This window comes from Balaenoptera acutorostrata, chromosome 2 (genome assembly GCF_949987535.1).
Source record: "Balaenoptera acutorostrata chromosome 2, mBalAcu1.1, whole genome shotgun sequence".
Taxonomy (NCBI): Eukaryota; Metazoa; Chordata; class Mammalia; order Artiodactyla; family Balaenopteridae; genus Balaenoptera; species Balaenoptera acutorostrata.
The window spans coordinates 154,005,773-154,028,488 of record NC_080065.1 but is presented as its reverse complement, the minus strand read 5'-3'; the positions used below and the strand labels follow the sequence as shown (position 1 = coordinate 154,028,488).

The 22,716-nt window shown below is 47.1% G+C and overlaps 1 protein-coding gene across 11 annotated transcripts in view; it reads right to left on the bottom strand.

Annotated features, from left to right (window-relative positions):
* Positions 1-22,716, bottom strand: part of TENM2 (teneurin transmembrane protein 2) — a 1,017,264-nt gene that overhangs the window by 113,329 nt on the left and 881,219 nt on the right. For all 11 annotated transcript variants that reach the window (XM_007171390.3, XM_007171391.3, XM_057541632.1 and 8 more), the window contains one exon: positions 9,036-9,182. In XM_007171390.3, the coding sequence (XP_007171452.2) occupies positions 9,036-9,182 (147 nt within the window). The remainder of the gene's footprint in view (positions 1-9,035; positions 9,183-22,716) is intronic.

The following is a 22,716-nucleotide window of genomic DNA, read 5'->3' as shown; positions in this document are numbered from 1 at the left end:
CTGTGGATTCTTTGCGGGTCTCTGTGTCTCGTTCATTCCTGCAGAGGAGAGGCTCGGTGTATATTTGTTGAATGACTAAATGATTTGAGGGGTTCTGTCCAAGAGTGTGGCTTGTTTGGGGAGAGGTGCTTGCCATCATCACCATCAGTGAGAAGAGGTCTGTGCAGGGCAGGGACAGGAGGCGGTGAGGGAGACCCACCTGGGGCGCAAAATTAAAGAAGGCGCTCACTCTCAGGTGTGAGGTTCCTCTGTTCACCCTAGTCTAGGTCCTGGGTCTCACATAGATCTTGGCTCAAACCAGCAATGCCAGGCACCTGTTCTCTGAAGGGTGACTGGGTCCCTTTGGGGGAAGCACGTACTGGATTTAAAGCCAGGAAACTACGCCTCTGGCTCCTATCTGCCCCACCCTGCTACGTGGCCTTGAAGAAGTTACTTTCCCTCTCTGGGTTTTGCAGCCGCTGAAGACTGTATATTTCAGCCTTTCTGTATCTGACATTCCTGGGCTCCATGATCTCACAGCGCCATGATCTCCCTATCTCATGAAGACATAGTGTCCCTCAGTGCGTGGCCCTACCCATGGGCAGTGCTGGTAGTACTGGCTGGGCAGATCAAGGATGAAATACCTTGAGGATTGAAAAGGGAGGGAATTCCCTGGAAGAGGCTTAGATTTTGCTGTGCGTGTGGAGAGAGGCGCAAGCATTGGGCACAGAGCTGTGGGGGACACCTTGCAGTTTTCTTTGGATTCACATTTGGCCGCATAATTCTGGCCCCTCTCCAGTCCCCTAGAGCTCGTGGCTGAGAAGATGGAAAGTCAAAGAAAAGAGCACAGGCTTTGGGGCAGCTGTTCTCGCTGCAGCGTGGAGAACGCCTAGCTATTTAAAGTCCAACTGCTCCAGTTTCCCCTGCTGGCCCCCGGCATTCCATTGCAGAAGTACTTTGTGGCAAAAATGCACTCCAGATCCAAAACTGGGGGGCGGGGGGGAAAGCTAACACCAAGGCTATTTTTCAGAATGCTGCAGAATTCGTGCTGCTGAGAGGCTGAGTGTGTTAAGGAGATCTGCCCTGCTCTGATCCCGGACATGAAACTCAGGTGCTGCGAGGGGCCTACAAGGAGGGCTCTTGACCTGCTTTCTGAACCCTGACTTGGCTACATTCTAGCTGGGGGACCCGGGTAAGCCACTTCACTTCTCCGGCCCTTAGTTTCTGCTTCTATGTAAAGGATAATAAGAGGCTCTCAGGGCTCTCATGGGCTATTGCCATGATTTATTTGGGCAGTTTGGTAACGTCTGAGCACAGGCCTGGCCTCTGATAAGTGGTCCATGCATCAGGCCTTTGACATCGAACCAAAGGACACTCCCTGTGCTGGTACTTTCCAGCTCCTCGGGTACGTACCTGGGAGATGCTAGTGTCTACGTCAGATTTGTCAGCCCTGGCATTACTGACACTTTGGGCTGGACCACTCTTTGTGGTGAGGGTGTCCTGTGCATGCAGGACGTTTAGCAGCATGCCTGGCCTCCATCCACTAGATGCCGGCAGCACCTCCTCTCTTTCTCCTTGTTGTGACTCATAAAACGACAGACACTGACAATGTCCCCCCGAGAGCAAAGTCACCCTTTGCAGGGAGCAACTGGTCTGGACTGAGGGGAGGATTGTGGGAGCAACAGAGCTAATCATGGCACTGGGACCCTTGAACCTTCATTCAGATGCTGGTCACAGAAACCAAGAGGGTAATCTCTGCCATCTAGGCGGTTTCTCTGGCCAAGCAAAAACAGAGGAAGCCAACAGAATGATACAAACGTTACCTCTCTGCCACCAGTTAGACCTGTGTTTTGATCCTTTAATTCCCTAAAATAAGTCCTCAGTGATTTAAATTATCAACTTTTTTTTTTGCAGATTATGCATTTTAATTACAATTGTATGATGAATATTTGATTTGTTATCTAATCAGGGAAAAATATATAATCCCTTAAGAGACACTTAATAACCATTTAAACTATTAAAGATTTGATTAGAAAAGACTGAAGGTGCTATGTTAGGTAAACTCATGAACAACAAATTCCACGGTCAAATAAATTTACTGTGAAAGGGGCAAGTTTCTTACTATGGGAAAGTTTTACCTTGGAGGTGATTTTTCCAAAGACCTTTTTTGCGACAGCACACATTCTGTACTTATTTGAACCTTCTTCAGAAACAACTTCCAAATTTCATTAGTGTTGTAGAAGAAATGTGATGCTGGCTTTAAGGTAGAAAAGCAGTATGTTGTAGTGGTTAGCTGAAAGGCCTGTTTTGAATATGACCTTCTTGAGGTACCTTATCTGGGAAATGGAAAAACTATGAAGAGAGAGACTCATAGACCTTGCATTTCTGGTGTGAAGAAACAGGTAACATAGAAGAAAGAAGGAGTAATTTAGGGGTGTGACATTTGCTGTGAAGGAAACAACAGAGGGTGATGGGAGAGAGAGAGGTGAAACTTCCAGGTCAAGATAGGCCTCTTTGGGGCCTTTGAGCTGAGACCTAAGAATGAGTAGAAGAAACCAGTCAGTCATGCAAAATGCCCAGGTCAGAGTATTGCTGGCCCTGGACCAGGAAAGGCTCTTAGGGAGGATGAACTTAGCTTGTGCAAGGATGGGAAGGCTGGCCAGAGTGGATGAAGCAGGGCTGCTACAGAGGCTGTCGGGGACACAGTGAGAGAGAAGGCAGGGACCCATCATAGCAGGTCCTCTAGGCCAAGGTGAAACATTTGATTTTGATTCGAGCTACAGGACAAGCCCTTTGAGGGCATGACATCATCTGATTTACCACGTAAAACTATCACTCTGGCTGCTGTGTGGAGGCACAGAGAACATGGGCACAGCAGCAGCTGAGAGATCCCGCTGGTTGCCTATTCCCATGATCAAGGTGCCTCCAAAGCCCAGCACAGTGCTCTTGAAATCTTACTGAGTATAGCTTTTATATGCAATGGAGAATGGATTCTATCTTTTTTTTTTTTAACCTCAATAGAATAAAAGAAAACTGAACCCCTAATTCTCAGTCTCCTAAAGAGAAGATTCTCTAGTCCAATGTGCCTAGGAAATCAAAGATCTTATTTCAACTGGAAGATCCTGAATAATAATAACAGCCCCCTGTCGCCATGTGGTCCTCTAGGAGTTCAGTTGCGGCTAGTTCTGCTTCCCTCCCAAAGAAGAGAGCCCCAGTGCCTGGCCGGGTGGCAGTGGCCTCTAGGTCAAGTTTTCCTTCGAAGCATTAGATATATTGCTTTCCTCTCTGGGAGCTAATCATTTATGGCTCCAGTTACATTTTCCACAAGGTCTTTGGACTGCAAAGGGAATCCTTATCCAACCCAATTAATAGAGCGATGTTGCACTTTTAAGCTGTCCCCCACCCAACCCATCCATCAACATGATTTGCACACATTAATCAAGGCATTTACAATGGGTTCACCAAGCTTTCCCTCTCACTGGATGAAGAAATGGGACTATTTGGACTTGTGAACCATAACTCTTCCAGAGCCCCTGAAGTCCCGAGCTTGGCTCTGCTAAACGCACAGATGAGGTGAGTTATTAAATAATAACTAAATGCCGGGAGATAAATGCCGGGATAGCGTCCCTGAATCATGTCAAACCAATTTGGATGGTTATGGGATGGGGAGAGAGGGGGAGGCAACGGTCGGTGAGGTGTGGGTTTCGTCTGTTCCAAGTGCTTTTGGACAGACTCCAGTGTTATTTCTCCTCATTTAGACCTGGCTGGAGTGCCCTGAGCTCAGGCCAGCATCCACATCTCTTAACCCAAGGCAGCCTCCTTTGGAGCAAAACAAGGAACCGAGCTTCACAGATGAAGGTGGGCTGGGAAATTCCGTTCTGAAGAGCAGCCTGACTGAAGCCCTTAATTTAGAGAGAGAAATGCCGATGCTGCTGGTGGATGGAACAGCCCCTACCAGGGGCTCCTGATCACACAGATCCGTGGAATTGAGGGCGACAAGGAGAAAGGCTGAAGACCCTGGGCTTAGTATTGCGACGGGCTTTCTTTCCTGTCCTGCAGTCAACACCCATGCTCCGGGACAGTCCCTTCCTACCCCGTCTGCCCTCACACACTGGATTGTAGTAATAATACCACCATGTTTATATATCTTGTCTTTTCAGATGGATTCAGTGAGCTCTTTGCGGACACTCTGTGTCATGTCTGTCTTCGTATTTCCAAAGGCCTAATGTTACTAATGTCTAACATTGAGTAAACCCTCAATGAATGTTTGTTAAAACATGAATGAATGGCTGATGGATGGATGGATGGATGGATTCACACCCTAATGACAGAGAGTTAAGGGATTTTAAAATTTTGAGACAAACACTGGCCACCTCTCCAACCAGGAATGGAGAGCACTTCTAAAACATACTAAAGTTATTTACTCAGAAACTAAACCAGAAAATGTGTATGTTTTTCCATCATTGAAGTAAAATTCCCCTTTCTTCACTTCACTCCTCTTGTGTTCTGGAAATTCTAGGGGTAGAGGTCTGGGAATAGGCACCATGACATTGGGCTGGGTCAGCCCACCCAGGGGAAACCATCATTTGAACAAGTTTTTCTCCAAATGTGGTCAGCAGACCACTTGCGTCAGAATCCTCTGGAGTGCTTGATAAAAATGCAGATTCCTAGATTCCATATCTGACTTAATGAATCAGAATCTCAAAGGCCTACAAATCGAAATTTTAAACAAGCTCTCCAGTGTGGTCACGCAACACTGAAATCTGATGAGCACTGGTTAGAATCTCAGCGGTTCTGTCCTGTGGGAAAATTATGGGTTAGGCGCTATCTCTGTGGATTCAGCATCCATTCTAGACAATAACAACAACATTAATACTAATAACATTAAAGCTAGCAACAGCCAACACAGGAGGGTATCCTATGAGCCAGGCACCTTGTAAAACGTATCACACACATTTTCTCAGTGAAACTTCACCCCTGTTCATGGAGGTGGCATTGCCACGCCAATTTTACAGACAACAAAACTGAGACTTTGAGGAGTAAACTGACTTGCAGAAGTGGGATACAGAGACTGAGCCCCGAGCCCAGGCTCTTAACTCTATGATGCTACAGTGTCATCTATTCAGCAATCAGGGAACTGACAGGAGAAGGAGCAAAGCATCTAACTTTCAGAGATGTGTTGAAGCAGAACAGAGGGAAACAAAGACAACTCCCTAGTGTGGTCAGGAAGGACATGGGGCATGGTGACTCGTGGATAAGCTCAGCTTCAGAAGGGCCATCTCCTACCCCTCCACCTCCGGGCCTCTGCCCACAGACTGGAGACAGCATCTGATAGGATTCCTTGGGAGCTTCAGACGGGCTCCCAGCCTGGCTCACAATGATGGGAGCCTTGGGCTTCTACAGACAGAGGGCCGGGGCCCCTGACTCCAAGTTCTGGGTGGTAAAGGGGTGGAGGGAAGGAAGAAGGACTGTCTTTCCAGGCCAGAGAACCTACCAACGCCTCCCCACCTCGAGGTTCCCACTTTGAGAGAAAATCTACACCCTTTCTCCTACCCCTGGCTGTGATGAACTAAATCTCACACCTCTGTCTCGGTGGTGATAATTAAATATTATCCTCCTGTCACTTGATGTACATGTTGTGTGTATTCTCAGACTGTAATGAGCTCGTATTTGTCTTCTGTAGCAAAAATATTTCTTTGAGTCTCTCCTTTTTCAAATTGGGGTGAGCAGTTCAAGTAAAGATCTCTCACTATTAAAAAGACAGCCTGCTCCCCGGCACGTGTGTCTGAACCGTTTCTACTACTTCTCAGGGGCCATGGCAGGTGAAGTTTGTCCCTTCAGAAGCAGCCAATGCTTCCTGAGTTTAAGTTGGTGGTCATATGGTTGGCGGTGTTGGGAGAATTTGAAAGCAATGGGAGTAAGAAGGTAGGAATCCATAAATTGTTTTGGGGGGATATTTGAAGGCAGCTTTTAAAAATTGTTTTGGGGGGATATTTGAAGGCAGCTTTTTTCAACAGGGTTTCTTGTCTAAGAACCAGAGAATCCAGAAAGTATTTGAGTGAAAAATTTCCCAAGTTTTCCGAGGAAGGTACTTAGTACCATTCTAGATGCATCGGAGAGAAGTTCATTCATTCCACATAATGGCTGTCTTAGGTCAGTGGCTCTCAAAGAGAACCTGCTTCAGCATTCTCCGGAAATTTACAAGAGATACAAATTCTTGCATCCTACCCCAGACCTAGGGAATCAGAAACCGGGGTAGGGTTTAGCAATCTGTGTGTAATCAAGCCCTCCAGGTGGTTTTGCTGTAAGCTAACATTTTGGAACTACTAGTGTCTGTAGGCATTAGAGCTTCTTTCTCTCATGGAGGAACTCAGGTTGAAAAAGGCTGTTATGGGCTTCGAATATCTATATCCATATTTATATCTATATTTATATCAGTTTAAAATAAAAAAAAAACTATCACTTTAAACCTGAGATTTTTAAAAAATGGAGAGCATTCCTAGATGGAAAAATGATTTGCCTCTTCCAGCTCACTTTGGAAGGGCGCTCTATTATTTTCCCCATTAGTGAGGTTTATGACAAATGTGTTCACTGCAGCTGCTCCCCAGGCCTGGGCGTCTGCTCTTACCCACCCTCTGCTACATTTAGAGACCCACACAGCTCTTCCTGAGAACTGGCAAAGCAGGACAGAGCCTGGGGCAGAACTTCCACCCCCCTCCCACCCCCCCCAAACAAACAAAACAGTGATGTAATTAGTGTGCTACAGGATTGGATCTGCAGTTGATGAGGAACAACTTTAATATTTATCAATAAACAGCAAAGTGCTGAGCACACCTCCTAGGGAAGTAATTAACCACAAAGAAGGATACTCTGCTCCAAGGAATCTCCTCCAAAAAAAGACCTCAGTTAATTGTGAATTGCTTACACCAGGTGAGACAGAATCCGTGCCTACCCCTCTCACCTGACACAAGCAACTCTGAATTAACTGGGAGTTTCTTTTTATAAACACGGGTGCAGAGCCTTTTTTTCTTGGTGGTTAATTACTTCCCTGGGAGGTTGTTTTAATAGTTCCCAAAACAAGGCCATTATTGTCTTTAGCATAATCACTGCCTCATTTGCTTTTGTGCCCTGCCTTTCCGGGTGCCTCTTGCCTCTGCCTGCCAGGAGGGACCCTGAACTGTGCCCCTTGGGCCATCCTCAGGCTGGGGACTTGCAGGGTTCCTCCTCCAGCCCCAGCACTTCAGGAATTTGGTTTTCTCCTGGTGGGAGCTGGGATCAGGGTGGGGCTGGTGGAGAGGGAAGTGGGCGGCGCAGGGCACATTGCGGGAGACTGAGTCCCCCTCCCCTGGGTGCACCGTTCCAGCCTGTTTGCTAAGCTTTCAGCTGCTGACACCAGCGACAGGGAAGAAAGCTAGGACAGCAGCTCCTTTCTGGAAGAGGAAGGAGTGGATCTGTAAACAACCGCTTTGCTTGGTGAAACCACCAGGGACCAGAAGCAAAAACAGTGAACGTTACCAGGGAAAGTAGCGCGATTTTGACCGTCTCTCTTGGGGAAAAAAACGTATATGGAGTCATGGCTCACTTTATTCAAAAATGAATTAAAGCGGCTTCTATTTTGGCTCTGTTTCAGGAAGGTAAATGAATGAATGGGAGCTCTGTAAACTGCATCAAGTCTATAAACTTGTTTTGATTGGTGTACTCCTATCAGCATATGCACATTTGTTTACTTACAAATTGTAGACATGTTACAACTGCAATCAGAGGTTATGGAAGTTGTAAAATGTCTATCAGGAGGATGAAGAAAAATAAAAATAGTGTGTCTGATACTTTCAGCCTTAACCCAATGGATCGCACCTCACTCTGGACATCGGTGAAGCTGACCGACCCCTTGGGGCCATGAGGGCAGAGGCTGACAGTCCCAGAGCCCAGGGACTGGCACACACAAGACGATACATATTTTTGTTAAATAATCAGACTCATAGCCTCTTATACCCTGAAACAGCTTCTGCCCTGAGGGAATTCTGACCAGTTAGTCATTTTGGTAGGAGTGGATGACAAGCGTGTACTAATGTTACGGGAGAGCATGACTCTGTGTTCTCAGGGAATCAGGTGGTCCATATGCTACTGCACCCCATTTAGCCCCAGAATCTTAGCACTCCATCAGGAAACAACACAGGGAAATTCAGCCAGGGGTACAGAACAGAGGTTAGCAAACTTCCTGTAAGGGGTCAGAGAGTAAAAATTTTAGGCTTTGTCTAGGCCAACGAACCAACATTGCCTTTGAGGGTGAAAGCAGGACAAAACATAAATGAATAGTCGTGTCTGTGCTCCACCAAAACTCTGCTTATGGACACTGAAATTTGAATTCCACATAGTTTTCATGTGTTGTGAAATACTCTCCTTCTTTAGGTTTTTTTCCCCACAACCATTAAAACTGTAAAAACCATCTTTTGCTCGCAGGCCGGTACAAAAACAGGCAGTGGGTCGGATTTGGCCCAAGGGCTGTGGTTTGCCAACCACTGGGTAGAACATGGACTTTGGAGTCAGAGCTGGGTTTGGGTCATGAGTTTACTATTGGTGACTAAGTTATCTTTTAAAAAGTTACTTAATTGCTCTCTAGGCCTTGGTTTCCTCATTTGTAAAAGTAACATCTCAAAGGGCTGAAAGGATGAAGGGATGCACTGCTTACCACCTCTTAGCTCAGGGTGAGCACATACTGTCATCACCAGCACAGATCTGTTTGTAACTCCCTGCCCTGGAAGGCCTGGCAGGGACGGTCACCCAAAGGCAAAGCCGGGGCCCGGCCACCTTTCTGTGGCGACGTGTACTTGAGAAACCAAAGCCAGCATCCAATCCCAGTGCCCCCAGCCCATGTCTCCAGGAGCCCCCGTTGGCCCGAGGATGCCCGTTCTCTGCCGCGTTTGCTTCAAAGGAAATGTTACAACAACATTTGACAAGAGCTGAGGGGAGGTCTTTCAGGATAAAGGACTCATGATGACCATCTATAAACAATGCTCTGCTCTTGAGGGGCCGGGAGTTAGAAGACGCTTGCTCACCTCCCTCATTATCCTTGTTATCCGCACAGGAGGTTTCCATGGCAACGTTGCATCCGGGCCCTCTCCAGCCGGTCTGGCAGACACACTGCCAGCTGTTCTGACCCAGTGTGCATCTCCCGTTGCCGTTGCACAAATCGGGGCAGCCATCTGGTTGGAGAAATGGAGAGGATGAGGAGGAGGAACGTGAGGCCGCGCTGGGGCATCAGGGGAGCCATGGAAAGGGGGAACAAGGCCACAGGGCAGCCGCTGGGCCAGCCGCAGAGTGGGGCCCGGACCTGCCTCGGGAAGAGCCGGGGAAGCAGGCGACTCATGCGGTTGCAAGCCGTTAGCAGGGGCCCAGATGCAGAGGATCCCCAGTGACACTGACCTGTGCGTAGGGGTCTGAGGCAACCTTCCCAAAGTGGGGAACATTCCGGAAAGCTAAACTAGCCCTGAGCTTACGACACACCTAGCCAGGCCGTTATTTCCAGCCCCTTGGCTCAGGATGGTTGCTACCTCAAGAAAAATCTTTTCTTTCTTTCTGTTTTCAGAAGAGCCTTCTGCAGAAGAGAGAAAATTCCCTATCAACCCAGAATGGAGGCAGAGTGCCCTCCATCTTTCAGAATTTTAAAGCTAAATTTACATGCGATTAGCACGAGCGTCTTAGGACCAAGAGCTGGATGGTTCTGCTGGGCTATTTTCATATTTTTGTAGTATTTCGCTTTAAGGGGCACTTGAAAATGTTGGCTGCCAATCATTCAACCTATTTATGGCATGATTTTAAAATACTGCAGGATTGGAAGGCTGGGGAAAGAGTAGGTGCTGAGTGCCATGAATCGGGAAAAGATAGAGGAATGCTTATGCCCTTGGGGGAAGGCAGTGGGGTTCGAGGGATTCCTATTTTGTGGTTTTCTTTTCCTTTTGGGGGTGTGTGTGAAATCAGCAGCCTACCTCATTCCCTAATTGCTCCAGCACCCAAAACAATTGCAGCTACTACTCCCCTGACCTGAGCGTGGGCAAAGACACCCTGGATGAGGAAAGAAGAGAAAGAGTGTGGGGGGCACTATAGAGAGATGGGGAGTCTCTGTGGCAGAGCCTCTGCTGCCATTTATAAGATGTAGAGAGAAGCACAGGATTGGTAGGATGTGACCGCACTCACAAAACCTACTTGTTGGCAAGAATTCCTAGATACGTTTTTATTTTTCTTTCCTTTAACGGCTTTACTGAGGTGTAATTTACATACCATAAAATTCACCTGTTTTAAGTGTACTGTACAAGGCAATGACTTCGAGGAGATTTACAGCGTTGTGCAACCTAGGTATGTTTCCCTACTACATTTAAATATATTCCGAAAGACCATTAATTTAATTGTCCTCAGAAAATAATTCTCCTGAATATCTATCTCGCTGTCTCTCATTCTGTCTTGACATCTGCTACCATCTCTATCTCCATCTCTTTCTATATCTATTTTTAAACCACACAAAGAGCAGGGTAGCTTGGGCCGTGGCGGAGGGATGGAGCACTTTGTAATGATGGAGGTAATTGATTTGAAACCTTTGTGGCACAAATCTTCTGAATCGAAAGTGTGCATCTCCCCCTACTTCTCTCTCCAGCATTCCAGAGGCCGTCACCTGGCAGCCTTTCTCCCTTCCCTCGAGTACCCCTTACAAGAATGCCGATAAACCTAATTTGTGCATGTGGCAGCGGTGGGAATTTAAAGGACTCTTCCTAGGAAGAAAGGGCTGGAGGGTTTGAAATTGAGTTGAAATTTACTTCTTTAAGGAGTTTCACTCCTCAAGGCTTATTCCCTCCCATCCTTTCCAGAATGTGGTATGCATGGGTTAGGACCTGGGAGAACAAGGTAAGCAACAGAGGAGACGTGCTACATTCAGAAGTCTCTGTAAGGAAGACGAGCTGTCTTGAGAGGAGGAATGAGGAGATGATTACCGGGGAATCTTTTCTTTTGTTGAAGAACCTGGCACTAAATCCAGGATGTGAGCAAATCATCAGTGTTTGCATATCTGAAAAAAGACTTACTTGTCCCCATACCTATCCTCACAAAGCAAAGAGTCACATTTCCATTCCTTCCTTACCAAGGAGGTGACCACAGCCCTGCCTGGAATACCTGTGACTTTCCCCCTTTATACTTTGAGAGAGAGTGCTGGGAAGGGAAACCAGCCCCAGTGGGTGTCAGAGAAATGCCACAAATATTTCTGCAGGAGCAAAATGCAACTCAGTAGGAAAAGCTCAAGGGACATTTCACAAATTCTCAAGGAAAAGAGAGTATCTTCAACCTCCAGCCACCCCCAGCTTTACAATTTCTACCAGTAAGTTTTAGGGAATGGATCACAGAGAATACACTACATGACAGACCTACCAGCATTCACCTGGCCCGGTATCTATTATATGTGCTTTGTTATTTAGCTACTTTGAGGTCTCATGTTTGAATAAAATCATGCACAAAGTCTCAACAGAAGCCTCACTGTGTAGGAAACCCACGTCCACTACACAAAAGTCAAATTTGCGAAGAACACTACTAGCATGTCAGTCAGAGATATGCACTCAAAATATGCATGCTCTTAGATTGAACGAGGCTTTTTTCCCCTTCTCTTTCTCTCTCGATTCCCCCCCTTCTCCCCTGACCCACTGAAGCGAGATAAACAGACCACAGTAGTGGGTTTTCTCCATATCGTATGAGGAAGATGAAAACACGAACAGTGGGCAGCTCGCAAATCTCTGAGAAGTTTTGGGGCAGCTGGGAATTAATGGACAGGACTTTGTTTTTTAGCTTGAAGAGGAAGAAAGCAGCCTTGGTGAATGCGTGGCGTTGCTAGGCAACCCCAAGCTATCCCCAGCACAAGTTCCTTCTGCTGGTGGCCTTCTGAGGAGGTGATTCGTTGTGTTTGTAAAGTGCAAAGCCAGCCTCCACTTAAGGGAAAACAAAACGTAGGAAGTAATTAGTCTGGGAGGGCAAATGGGTATCAGGTGGTAGCTATTCTCTGGAGAGGAATCTGTAACTGGACTTGAATTGGGCTTACGGGCTCATACTTTGGGATCCATGAGGTCTCCTGCATGGAGTCTTCTGGATTTCAGGCTAGCTAGCACTGCTCCTCCTTGAGTGCCTATCTCTGAGACCACCGATACAGGAGGCCTTAGGCACAGCTGTTTGATTCTTTGTGCAGGTGGCGAGCTGGCTGTTGGAGACTGCAGGTTCTATCGTGACCCTAGACTAGAGATTCTCAACTGAGGCAATTCTGTCCCCCATCCCTCCCTCCAGGGGACATGTGGCAATGTCCGGAGACGCTTTTGATTATCACATCTAGGGGAGGACGCTACTGACATCTGGTGGGTAGAGGACGGATGTTCAGCATCTTACAATGCCTAGGACAGTCCCCACAACAAAGAATGATACAGCCCCGAATGTCAGTGGTGCTGAGGTTGAGAAACCCTGCCCTTGATCTAAAGCTGCATGAGAGCTGAGATTTCCCTGTTTGCTGTTGGAACCCAGCACGTGCCCTAGTGTCAGGCACATAGTAGGTGCTTAAATGAATGGAAAACAATCAGGTGGTCCCAGTATCATTTCAGCCTGGCCCTCATCTATAGACTCTTCTGAGAGTTAGGAGAAGCTAGTGGGACCTCTTTCTCAAAGATCTAAGTCTTCTTCCCAGGGAGAACTTTCAAGGGCAACAGTGATATCTTGGGATGGTTCTCTCACACTTCCAATACTTTTGGCAGAGTGGAAATGGAATCGTTTCCAAGACTTTTCTACACATAGGATCCCAACCACTAGGAAAAAAATATCTGTTGGCACAGTTACCAGGTAGGCAGGCTTTTTGTCTTAACAAAAATTAGAGCTGATGCAGAAATTTGGGATTAAAAACAAAACAAAACAAAAGCCAAGCACACTGATACATTCAGATGACTCCTGAATTTTCAGCTCTTTCCCTGATCTCTGGACCTGGACTCCAACGTGCATTTCAGCATCTCCATCTGTTCACTCACAAGCATCTCAAACTCAGCAGAATTCAGTTTCTTGATCTTTCTTCCCCTCCCAAACTCTGATTCCTTGATCAATGAATGGCACCTGCACGTACCCCACTGGCCAAGACTGAAACCTTGGAGTCATTGTTAATTACCCTCCCCCGCCTCCTCTCTCATCTCAAGTATCTGGTCAAAAACCAAGTCCTGCCTAATTTTCCTCTTTACTATAAGAAGCCCTACCTGCTCTTCCTAAATATCTCTAGAATCTGCTCTCCACTCCTACCCCTACTGTTACTACATTAACCTAAGCGATCCTCATCTCTGGTTTAGACTCTGGTCAAAGCCATCTAACTGGTCTCCCTGCCTCCGGTCTTGCACCATCATCCATTTCTCTCTGGTCTGGACACTACTGAAAATACTTCTATAGCTTTCCATTGACCCTGGGGCAAAGTCTGAAGTCCTTACCCTGGCTTCCAGATCTTCCATGAACTGGTTGTCACCACATCAGCCTAACTCAATATCACTTTAGGCTTTGTTCAGACTGAAGCCATTCGGCCTTTCCTTATCTGCCTAACTTCAGCCCATCCTTCACCCAAGTCATCTCCAGGGAGCCTTTCCAAAGCTCCCAAATCAAGGTTAGCTCCACCTGTCATGGTACCTTTATCCTACCCTATCCTATCCCATCCACCACACTGAATCACAACTGTCTGGCAACTCCCTGATGCTTGCTAGCCCTTGTAGCAGCCCTTCCTTAAGACATTTTATTGTCACCTGCAGGAAAATTGTTGTAATAAAGGTGCACATCGTCATTAACTGCCATTTGAATGGGGCTCCTAGAACTGTGCAGTGTACAACTGCTCTGGGCATTTCTGTTATGATGTAAACCTGTCAGGGCAGGGACCACGTCTATCTTGTTTACTCTTGGATTGCCAGTACTCAACACAGAGTCAGGGGATGGATGAACGAATGACTTTTGACTGAAATCAGCATCTCTAATGCCTTTGGCAGAGTGAAGATGGAATAGTTTCCAAGACTTTTCTACACACAAGATTCCAAAGACTGGGGAAAAAGAAAAAAAAAAAAATCCATCGACACAGTTACCAGATAGGCAGGCTTTCTGCCCTAACAAAAATTAGGCATGAGCAAAATAATGTCTACAGCACAGTAAAAAGGGGAGCATAAATGTACTTGAAGAAAGCTATAATTGCCATAAAAGGCTTTTCTAAAAAAGCATCAAGAAACGTTCTGCCATGGGCAGCAATTGAGAGGTGAAAATAAGTGGCTAATACGGTAGAAAGGATGTGGGAAGAGAAGTAGGATTTTAGCATTCAACATCAGGCGCACCTTAGAAAAGCAGAGAGGGCAACACCCAGATGGGAATGCAAGTGAAAACACAGAACAGGCTGCATGTCAACGCAGACAGATGACAAGGAAAGCCAGAGAAGGGAGACGTCCCTGCTTGGTTCAAGAGACCATTAGGAGAGCTACTGCAGCCTGGGCTACACCCCTGTAGGAAGGCTTTTCTGAACCAAGCGGAAAACCTTAACCCAGTTCGGAGTCAGACGTCTGAGATTAAAACCTAGATCTGCCTCTTGTTGTCTGTGTGACCTTGAGCTGGCAGCTTCACCATTCACCCCCGTCTGTAAAACTATATATCTTGCTAATAAATCTTATTTCTTGTCCTTCCCAATAGAATGCAACCTGCACAAGGGCTAGGATTTTTGCCTCTCTTGTTCACTGAGGTATCCTCAGCGTCTAGAACAATAGTTGGCATATGACAGACACGCAATCAATGTTTGCTGAATGAATGAATGAACAGGGATGATGGTAATACTTACTCTATACAGATGTCAGAGGGGTAAAATGAAATGATCAAGGCAGAGATTGAGCACATCGAGCTTGAGCACATTGTAAATGCTCAATAGAGAGTAGCACTTATAGTTATTCATGTTGATATAATTGTTGATATTACAAATATTATAATTAGCAGCAGGCTTTTTGGGGAGGGGCATAGTTTGAAGTGCAGGCCACTTCTTCTTGCCTCACCCTCAGATCAGGAAAAAAAAACAAGAGCCTATCCTATTTCAAATTAAGAAATGGAGGCTTCTGGGGTGTCCTGAGTGTGTGATTGCATCACATCCTAGGAAATCCACACTCCCCTTTGCCCACCACCCAAGAATCTAGTAATGTCACTAGAAGTGTTTTCAGAAGACCCACTGATGCTGAGGGTGACTCTGAGGGGCAAGAGAGGTGAAGGTGAGATAAGTGATGACTTTCTTTTGGGCAGCCTTGTACTTTTGCTTGTTAACTTAATGAGGGAACCCCCCTCCCCCAACTGTTTTAAACATGACTGTTTCCTCAGAGCTGTGCACAGTTGGAACTGAGGAATGGACACACATTGGAAATATGTAACAGAGTCTGCCATTGCACTCCAGAACTCTTTAGACTTGCAGACAGCTGAGGTGCTGGGGACTGGGGATCACCAGGGCTTTGGTGGCCGTTTCTACTAAACAGCAGTGACAAACGCTCAGAAAAGTAATCTGGTGTTTCGAGACACTCCGGGGAAAACTCCAACTAATTTTAGAAGACTGACTGCCAAAGAAGCACTCTGGTCCCAGAAAACAGCAAGGCTTGCCCTCTTGCTCGTCTCTGCGAGCAGGAGGGAGTGGTGAAGAGACCGCTTCCAGGCACAAACTGGCATGGACGCTCAGCCATGAACCTGAGCTTGAACAGCTGCCCCTGCTTTGTCAGAGAAGTTGTGGAAAATCCAGAGGCAGATGTTGCTCTTCGTTTCAACAGCGTGTGTATGTCTTTAAGGGTTTGCATAGGGGTGGGGGGGGGGGAGGGGGAGGGCTGGGAAGGGCAGTGTTCCTTTCCATGGTCTAATGTTCCTCTTTTGCTCGTAAGGCAGAAGTCATGCCCCTCCACCCCAGCAGCAACAGAAACAGCAGAGCTCCCATGAGGTGATATAAGTTTGGATCCAGGTGTCAATGCTGCATGTTTCCTGGACGCACCAGGATTCTCACTGATCAGCATCATTTCTGTCTGCCTGGGAGAAGGAAGGCAGCGGGCTCAGCCTTGGGCTCAGAAAACAAAATGCATCTTATTTTGTACTGTTTTGATGCTTCGAACTCATATTAACACAATTTTTTAAAAAGTAGAAATCATGGACTTCCCTGCTGGCTCAGTGGATAAGAATCCGCCTGCCAACTCAGGGGACACGGGTTTGAGCCCTGGTCTGGGAAGATCCCACATGCCACGGAGCAACTAAGTCCGTGAGCCACAACTACCGAGCCTGCGCTCTAGAGCCCGCGAGCCACAACTACTGAGCCTGCGTGCCACAACTACTGAAGCCCGCGTGCCTACAGCCCGTGCTCCACAACAAAGAGAAGCCACCGCAATGAGAAGCCTGCGCACCGCAACGAAAAGTAGTCCCTGCTCACCGCAGCTAGAGAAAGCTCGCACACAGCAACGAAGACCCAACACAGCCAAATAAAATAAAATAAAATAAATTAAAAAAAAAAAAAGTAGAAATCATGAGGGGAGGAAACAGAGTTTAGGTGGCAGTAACCGGGAATAGCTCTTCTTGGGAGGCAAATCCCATGTCAATTACTTAGTGAATTGGGACTGAGTCATTATTACCCAGTAGCACTGGGGTCCAACACAAGCCTTGCTTTCCTTGAGGGGAGCCTGCTTTCTTCCCCTGGAACAACACCTTTCTTTATCCCACTTCACCCCATCAGAGGAGGATGTCATGGGTAGTGATGGGCAAATATCAGCAGGTTGCCAAGGCCCACACCAACCGGGGCCAGGCTGGAACCCGCTGCCGATGTACCAGGAGTTTCTCCCATCGCTTTGGATCACAGCACTGCTTCTCAAAGTGTGGTCCTGGCACCAGAAGCAGCAGTATCACCTGGGATCTCATTAGAAATGCACATTCTCAGGTTCCATCCCAGACCCACCATTCAGGACCTCTGGGGGGATGGGGCCAGGCAACCTGCATTTTAACAAGCCCTCCAGCAGGTTCCGATGGCTGTTGGGTGAGAACCACTGCTTTCAGGCTTAAGTCCTAACTCCTGAAAAGGGCCTCCAAGGCCCTGCCTGATCGGAACCTGTCCATTTCTCCCCTTCTCATCTCCTGTCACTTGAGTCTCTGCTCTCTGACCTTGGCCACGCTGCCCTCCTCTGTTCTAGAACATAGCCTGGATCCTCTTCCTTTTGCACTTTTGCAGATTCCTCTCCCTAACTTCTGCCCCCTGCACTCACTTGGCAAAGCCATTTATCCTTGGCTGAGCCAGCGGTTGTTCAGGGAAGGCTCTCTGACTTGCAGCTCAGGGTTCCCCCTCCATCACATGACTTCACAGCACCACCTACTCCTTCTGAAGCACTCACCATCATTCTAATTCCTCTTTTGTTTAGAGCAGTGGGTCTCCACTAGGCTGCGCATTAGAATCGCCTGGGAGCCTTGAAAAACCCCGATGCCAGGCTGCACCCCCAATTAAGTCAGAATCTCTGAGGATAAGACCCAGGCATCAGTATTTTGATTTCTTGAGCTCCCCAAGTGGCTCCTCTGTGCAGCTGAGGTGGAGAAGCGTCAATGCCCATCTTCCCGGGAGCCTCCAAGCCTCCCAAGTGCAAAAAGACTCTGACTCCGTTGTACAGGCTGTTTTCCCAGCACCTGGCATTAAAGCTGTTTGTTGAATGAATGCATAAATAAACCATGTGGTGCTTCTGCTGCTTCACTGGGCCCTTGATTCGGCAGCCAGGCAAAGGGAAAAGCTTCCTGCAGGTCACACCCCAAGCCCCTGGATGGATGACACCTCCCTAAGCAAAAGAAACAGTTGGTTCCGGTGCAGGGTCTAAAACTGAGCTGATGCCAGCGGCCGTGGATGAGTGCTGGAGAAAGTCCGTGCCTTTCACCTTGGAGTAAACTGATCCCTCCTGACTGAGAGTCACAGGATAGAGCAGCCAGCGAGGGAGGAGAGAGGCATGTTGGTAGATTAAGAGGGTAACAAGAGTTCTACCAAGGCAGGGATGACAATAATAAGAAAGCCCAATGGTTTAATGTGGTTCTTGGAGGATAATCAAGTTGCTGTAGCTCGTGTTGCTTACTCCCGCAGCTGTCCAGCAAATAATGAATGTGGTACCTCCCTGGTATGGAAATAGGGACAAAGGCATGGCTTTGATCTCTTTTTTGTTATTTTTAACCATCCAATTTCTACACCCACTGAGCATCCGTATAGCCGCAGGAGGGTCATAAAAATACAAATAACACCTAAAAGGCCTGTGGGCACGGATTTGTTACTTACTGCAGGCTGGCCGCTCTCTTTTAACTGGTGTTAAGATCACGCTGATGATAAATTGCCATGTATATTCTTTTGTTGTTGCTGTTTGCAGCCCAACTTTAGAAAATGTAAGGAAATCACTAAATGTTTGTTTCTTATAGCTGTTAAAAGGGCTAGACAAAGAACCTGCCCCAGGACCGTAACTCTGGATTTTAGGAAGCTTTTAATAGAATGACAACAAGAATAGCAATTCCTCAACTAGACATTTCCATGTGCCTGGCACTCTTTTATATGCCTCTCACGCATTAACTTATTGTTACAACAACCCTATGGTGTAGGCCCTAGTATTATTCCCATTTTACAGGAGAGGGAATGGAGGCACAGAAAAGTTAAGTAACTTGACCAAAGTGGCAGAGCTGGTTAGTGGTGGAGCCAGGATGTAACGTCTGGCGTCAGACGGGCTCCAGAGTCTCTGCTCTCAACTAGGGGGACCAACTGTCCCCGTTTGCCTGGGACTGTCTGGGTTTTAGCCCTGAAAGTCCTGAGTTCCAGGAAACCCCTCCGTCGCATGCCACCTGGGATAACTGTCATTATCAAGGTCAGCGAGTGAGGGCTGGGCTCTTTTCACTGGTGGTCATGGAGGCGAACCCCCCCCCCCCCACCCCCACCAAGGGCAAGGGAGAGGGCACAGACTTTTATACTGGGTTATTTGTTTGAGGACGTTGGGCCCTCCAGCAGTATCTGTGGCCTCCTTGGGCCAAAGTACCAGGTCAGCCCGGTAACCAGGTGGCAGTAGCGTGGTAAAGGCAGTGGGCTCTGAATCCAGCCCTATCCCTTGGCTGTATAATCTTAGGCAAAAATTATAAGCTCTTTATTCCTTAGTTTCTTCATCTATGAAACCAGGGCAAGAAGGGTACCTATCCTAGAGGGTTGTTGGGATTTAAAAGAGAGAATACATACCATATTACTTATCATACTTAGCATGAGTGTTAATAGGTGTTAATGCACAAAAATACGCATCATGTGTAAACCATGTGTAAATGCACATAGTAAATGTTCCAGAACTGACAGCTATTATTATTAGTGTTGTTGTTAAAAGTAAAACCTTGAAGAAAACAAAAAAGAAAAAAAAAGTAACCTCCCAAAGAGTAGCAAAAGGGTCCCGTGTGGCTTGGGAGAGCCTCTGATTGGCACTTGAATTGGTGATGGCGAGGGGGAGTGTCCCCTACTGTTTATACCAGAATCAGCACAGTCAGTAGAGCAAAGACCCCAGGAAGGTGCCCCCCAAAGAGGAGGAAATGGAAATGAGAAAAGTGAGATAATTTCCTGAGAGTTACATGAGTAAGATGGGCACATAACGTGACACGTTATCTTCGGAATCCCCCTTAAATGCAAGAGGCAGGTGAGGTGAAACTGTAAAGGATCCCAGGGTTGAGAAATCTCATTCAGGCTCAAAAAAGTATGTTAACAGAGAGGGGTGGTCTGCCCGGGGTGTGGAAGGGGAGCCCCGTGGAGCAGGAGAGAGTCAGGGTCAACTCAGCAGTGAGTGCGTCCTGCTTGATTGGGGGTAATGAAGGGACACCACTGGCCACTGACGAGTGCGGGTCCCGGTGCCCGGCACTTCACATCCTCATTACTTCATTGAGTCTTTTCAAGGAGCATATAAAGTACAAATTATTATCATCATCTGTGGCTGAAAAATCTGAAGCTCAGAGAGGTTAATGAACTTTCCCAGGGTCATAATCAGTGAAAGTGGTAGCCTGAGGGTTTGCACCCAGGCCCGTCCAACTCTGGGCCCATGCACTTCGCTTCCCTCTAACCAGGGAGGATTGTACAGGGAGAGGGTTGGCATCGGAATAACACACCCCTTGCTTTGACTCTTTGCTTCCCCGGGCGATCTTCTGATCTTAACTTCCTTTCCCATATAGATTTCTCTTGAGGGAGAGAATACACTGAGAAGGAGATGTGGGTTTTCCTCACTGAGGATTAATCAATGACCATTTTGAGTTTATAGGTGGTTTAGGGTAGTGTGAGGTGTGAGTCTGGAGCTTGACCCGCTCTGTTAATAAGATGAGAAGCGGACAGGATCGTGCCGGGTGAAGCCACCCCATGATGTCCTGCCTGAGTGGCCTGGTGGTCCCCAGTCAAGAGGGTTGCCCTTTGTCTCCAGCTCTACCCCCTCGCCCTTGATGAGTCTAGCGTGTGGATATCAGGAAGTGAAAGGACTTCTAAGGGAGAAATCCCAATGCAACATCCAGCACGTACGGAGTTGTTATAATGTGTCAACTTCCAGAATAAATTCATGAGCTTATTCTTTCATTCATTCGGTAAGTATCTGCTGAGTGTCTACCAAATGTCAGGTACTTTCTAGACACAGAACATGTAGTGGTAAACAAAAGAGACAAAGTCTCGCTCTTCAAGGTCTGACATTCTACTGGGGGAGGCGCATGGTAAACACATAAGGAATTAACGTGGCACGTCAGATGGTGATAATTGCTGGGGGGGAAATAAAGCGGGGGGGGGGGGGAACTGTGATGGGGGTGGTGTGAGATGAGGTTTGCTGTTATGTATGGGGTGGTCCGGGAAGTCCTCGCTGATGAGGTGACGTTGGAGTGAAAACCCTAAAGGAGGGGAGGGAGAGAGTCATGCCAATGTCTGGGGGGACAGGAATCCAGGCAGAGGAAACTGTAGGTGCAAAGGCCCTGAGGCAGAGAGTGCTTGGGGTGTTGGAAGGACAGCAAGGTGGCTAGTGTGACTGGAGCAGAGTGCACAAGGGGACAATGTGGGGACAGGGTAATGAGGGGAGGACAGATATATGCAGAACCTTGCAGCTTACTCTGAGGATAGTGGCTTTATTCTGAGTAACAAGAGCTCTGGGGATATTTTGAGCAGAGGAGTGGCCCGATCTGACTTGAAGTTTTAAAGGGTCCCTTTGTGCAAGGAGAACACACAGGGATGGGGCAAGGGCGGGATCTGGGAGGCTGGCCAGGAGGAGGCCATAGGGGTAGTCTTGGTAACTGTCGTGGTGGCTCAGGCAGGCTACAGGGGTGCCCTGCTACCATGGCTCTGTGTGGCAAGGCTAATTCTCTATGGGTTTAGGGTTCCCTACACATCCCTCCAAAAGAAAAGACTTCTGAGACACAAAAGCAGAGGATAAAATACTTCGCCCATAAAATAGCACTCCGGTTATGCAAATACATTTGACTCCTCAGCTGAGAATCAGTGAACAAATGGGGTTGAGGAGATGGGATTCTGCCCTCCTCTCCAAGTTGCTTTTCCTTATTAAAGACAACAAGCAGAGTGAAGGGAAAGGGCAGCATGGGTGGAGGAGATCAGAGAAGCACGGGGTCTCCCAGGCTCTGTCCCTAGAGTCAGGGTTGACAGTCTAACATGGAACAGCTCCAGCAAACGAACTTCCTGACTTTCTTAACATAATGACTTCAGACCACAGGCTGCATGTATTCTGCCAACTTTGTCTAGTTCTTCTTGGCATTAAGGCCTCCTTGGACCACCCCCAAGCATCCTTCCAGATAATTAATCCTGGACTTTAAATCCCTTTGCATTCTGTTTTATCTCTATAGGTCAGCTTGACGCATCTGAATTGTGGCACTCAAACACACTAAAGCTATCTCTATCTATCATCTACCTATCCACCCATCACTTATCCAATATCTATTTATCTATCTATATATTTATTTATTTATTAATCTATCGAGCTTTCCCTACCAAACACTCTCTCCAAATCCTCTGAAGACGTGCTCTCAGAAGACTGCATATCAAATGACCTCATACAGTAACCATATTTTATCTTGTTTTCTTTACTTTCTGCCTGGTACAGAAACAATAAAAACACTCCAATCTCCCCTCCGCTTTTCACCTCCTTTCTCTCCTCTGGCTGGCACGGTGTCTCCCACCCCGCCCTGACTCACGAAACCAGCGCCTTCATCATTCACCAATCCCCATCCTTGTGACGCGGGTAACCCTGCCGTCCTGACCGTATCCTGCGCTTTGAAACTCTACTTGCATGTAGTGTTCTAGTCCTTTTCTTAACGCATATTTTAGCTGATCAAGGACTTAGGGGGCGGGTCGCTGGTCATGATAGGGTTTTTATCTACCAATTTTGCAAGAAGTCTCCATCGGTAAGAGGAATGAGGAGACTTGTTTTCCTAGAGTATACAATTCCAACAATCTGGCCCATGCTATTGTTAGGTGCTATTCTTCAGTTTTGCATAATGAGTGTGCCCTTAGGAAGGCAAGAGCTTCCTCTTGGAAATCCTCTCATTTACAGAGAAACAAAAAATCCCTCCTTTCAAATACATTTTAAACATGCAAAACAGCAGTATGTTTCTGCTGTCACATTTTCGCTAAATGGATAATTGAATGGTGAATGGGAGCTGCTACTCAGCTGCTTAACCTGCCGAGCTTCCACACATATA